Source organism: Meleagris gallopavo, unplaced genomic scaffold (assembly GCF_000146605.3).
Source record: "Meleagris gallopavo isolate NT-WF06-2002-E0010 breed Aviagen turkey brand Nicholas breeding stock unplaced genomic scaffold, Turkey_5.1 ChrUn_random_7180001949050, whole genome shotgun sequence".
NCBI lineage: Eukaryota > Metazoa > Chordata > Aves > Galliformes > Phasianidae > Meleagris > Meleagris gallopavo.
Window position 1 is genome coordinate 600 of NW_011210592.1, and position 2,043 is coordinate 2,642.

At 49.1% G+C, this 2,043-nt stretch overlaps 1 protein-coding gene across 1 annotated transcript; it reads right to left on the reverse strand.

Annotated features, from left to right (window-relative positions):
• Positions 1 to 260: 260 nt before the first annotated feature.
• Positions 261 to 1,220, reverse strand: LOC109364986 (olfactory receptor 14J1-like). The gene has a single exon (XM_019611557.1). It carries the CDS (start codon positions 1,218 to 1,220, stop codon positions 261 to 263), a length of 960 nt encoding a protein of 319 aa, XP_019467102.1.
• Positions 1,221 to 2,043: the final 823 nt, after the last annotated feature.

Below are 2,043 nucleotides of genomic sequence, written 5' to 3' on the forward strand. Positions count from 1 at the left end.
TACAGAGATGGAACACAGAGGCTGTGAGAAAGTCAGCAGTGACCCAGAGTTCGTCTGGGCTCCCGGAGAAAGAAAGCAGGGTGATGCCTCAGGAAAGTGGTAGGAATCCAAACATATGTTTAGGAACATAACCACTAATGATAACTACATACACATATATATACATACAAAAGCAAAGAAAATTGTATCTATTAATATAAATAAAGAAAATCATAAAGACTAAAAACTTAATACATGCCTGTAACAGAGCAGACTGTGAGTCAGTTATAGAGACAGGTGAGAAGTTTATCCCTGCTGAACTGTGAGCAGGGCATCATTTTCCTCACTGCATCCCTGAGCTCCTGGTTCCTCATGCTGTAGATGAGGGGATTCAGTGTTGGAGGCACCACGGAGTACAGAAATGACACCACCAGGTCCAGGGAGGGGGAGGAGATGGAGGGGGGCTTCAGATTAGCAAAAAAGGCAGTGCTGACAAAGAGGGAGACCACAGCCAGGTGAGGGAGGCACGTGGAGAAGGCTTTGTGCCGTCCCTGCTCAAAGGGCATCCTCAGCACAGCCCTGAAGATCTGCACATAGGACACAACAATGAAAACAAAACACCCAAAGGCTAAAGAGACACTGATCACAAGAAGCCAAATTTCTCTGAGGTAGGACTGTGAGCAGGAGAGCTTGAGGATCTGAGGGATTTCACAGAAAAACTGATCCACAGCATTGCCTTGGCACAGAGGCAGTGAAAATGTGTTGGCAGTGTGCAGCAGAGCATTGAGAGCCCCAGTGGCCCAGGCAGCTGCTGCCATGGTGGCACAAGCTCTGCTGTTCATCAAGGTCCCGTAGTGCAGGGGCTTGCAGATGGCAACGTAGCGGTCATAGGACATGATGGTGAGAATGCAATACTCTGCTGAGATGAGAAAGACAAACAGAAAGGTCTGGGCAACACATCCTGCATAGGAGATGTCCCTGGTGTCCCAGAGGGCATTGGCCATGGCTTTGGGGAGAGTGGTGGAGATGCAGCCCAGGTCGAGGAGGGCGAGGTTGAGCAGGAAGAAGTACATGGGGCTGTGCAGGCAGTGGTGGCAGGCTACGGCTGTGCTGATGAGGCCGTTGCCCAGGAGGGCAGCCAGGTAGATGCCCAGCAAGAGCCAGAAGTGCAGGAGCTGCAGCTGCCGCGTGTCTGCCAATGCCAGCAGGAGGAACTCGCTGATGGAGCTGCTGTTGGGCATCTGCTACCTCTGGGCACCAGGACCTGTTCAAAGAGTAAAACAGTCAAGGAGAAATCTTTCTAGATGGGGAGTGCTCATTCAGCTCCATGATGTGATCTACATTTCATGACGCTGAGTTTGCCATGAGGGACTCTGCACTTTTTATCTCAATGAAGCAGACTTGCCCCTACTGGCACATGGGCAAACGTGGTGATGGTGTGGGGTCAGATTTCTTTTCAAAATCTATCAGATAAAGTCACTGCTGATGCAGAAGTGCTGATCAGCATCTGAACCTTAATGCCAAAAATATGGGGGTCAAAATTAGAAGTTCTAGGGATCGCTTTTTCCAACAGATTCTCATCCTGCTCTCCATGCCTGAGGACTGTTTCCTGAAGTCTGAACAGCTGTAAGACCTGAGAGGCCAAGGGATTGACTGCTGCTTAGGGCAGGGGAGCTGATTGGGTTTCTTTCCAATTGTTCTGAGCTTGGCTACTTTGTAGATGTAAGACGATTGCATTCCCATCAAATTCTGAAGTCTCACCCAGCTCAGAAAACAAGAGTCCACTGCCCATCACTGTGTACTCACCATTTCTCAACGAACTTCAGCACTGCCTCATCACCACACATCTTGCAAATGACACCTCACACTGATTTCACCAACCCCACAGCATTTGCATATTGCATCTCTCTACTTCTTTTTTCACTTTGTTCTCCTGACTATGGGAAAAATTGGCATCCTGAAGGTCAGCTCACAGCTCTGAAGGGCACCTCAGGGAGATTTGTCCTAATGATGGCATCTCATTAAAGGAAAACCAACTTCCTCCCAGCCTCACAGACTGCCCTC

Excerpts from the sequence above, each read along its gene's own strand:
- LOC109364986 (XM_019611557.1), bottom strand. The coding sequence starts at position 1,220 with ATGCCCAACAGCAGCTCCATCAGCGAGTTCCTCCTGCTGGCATTGGCA.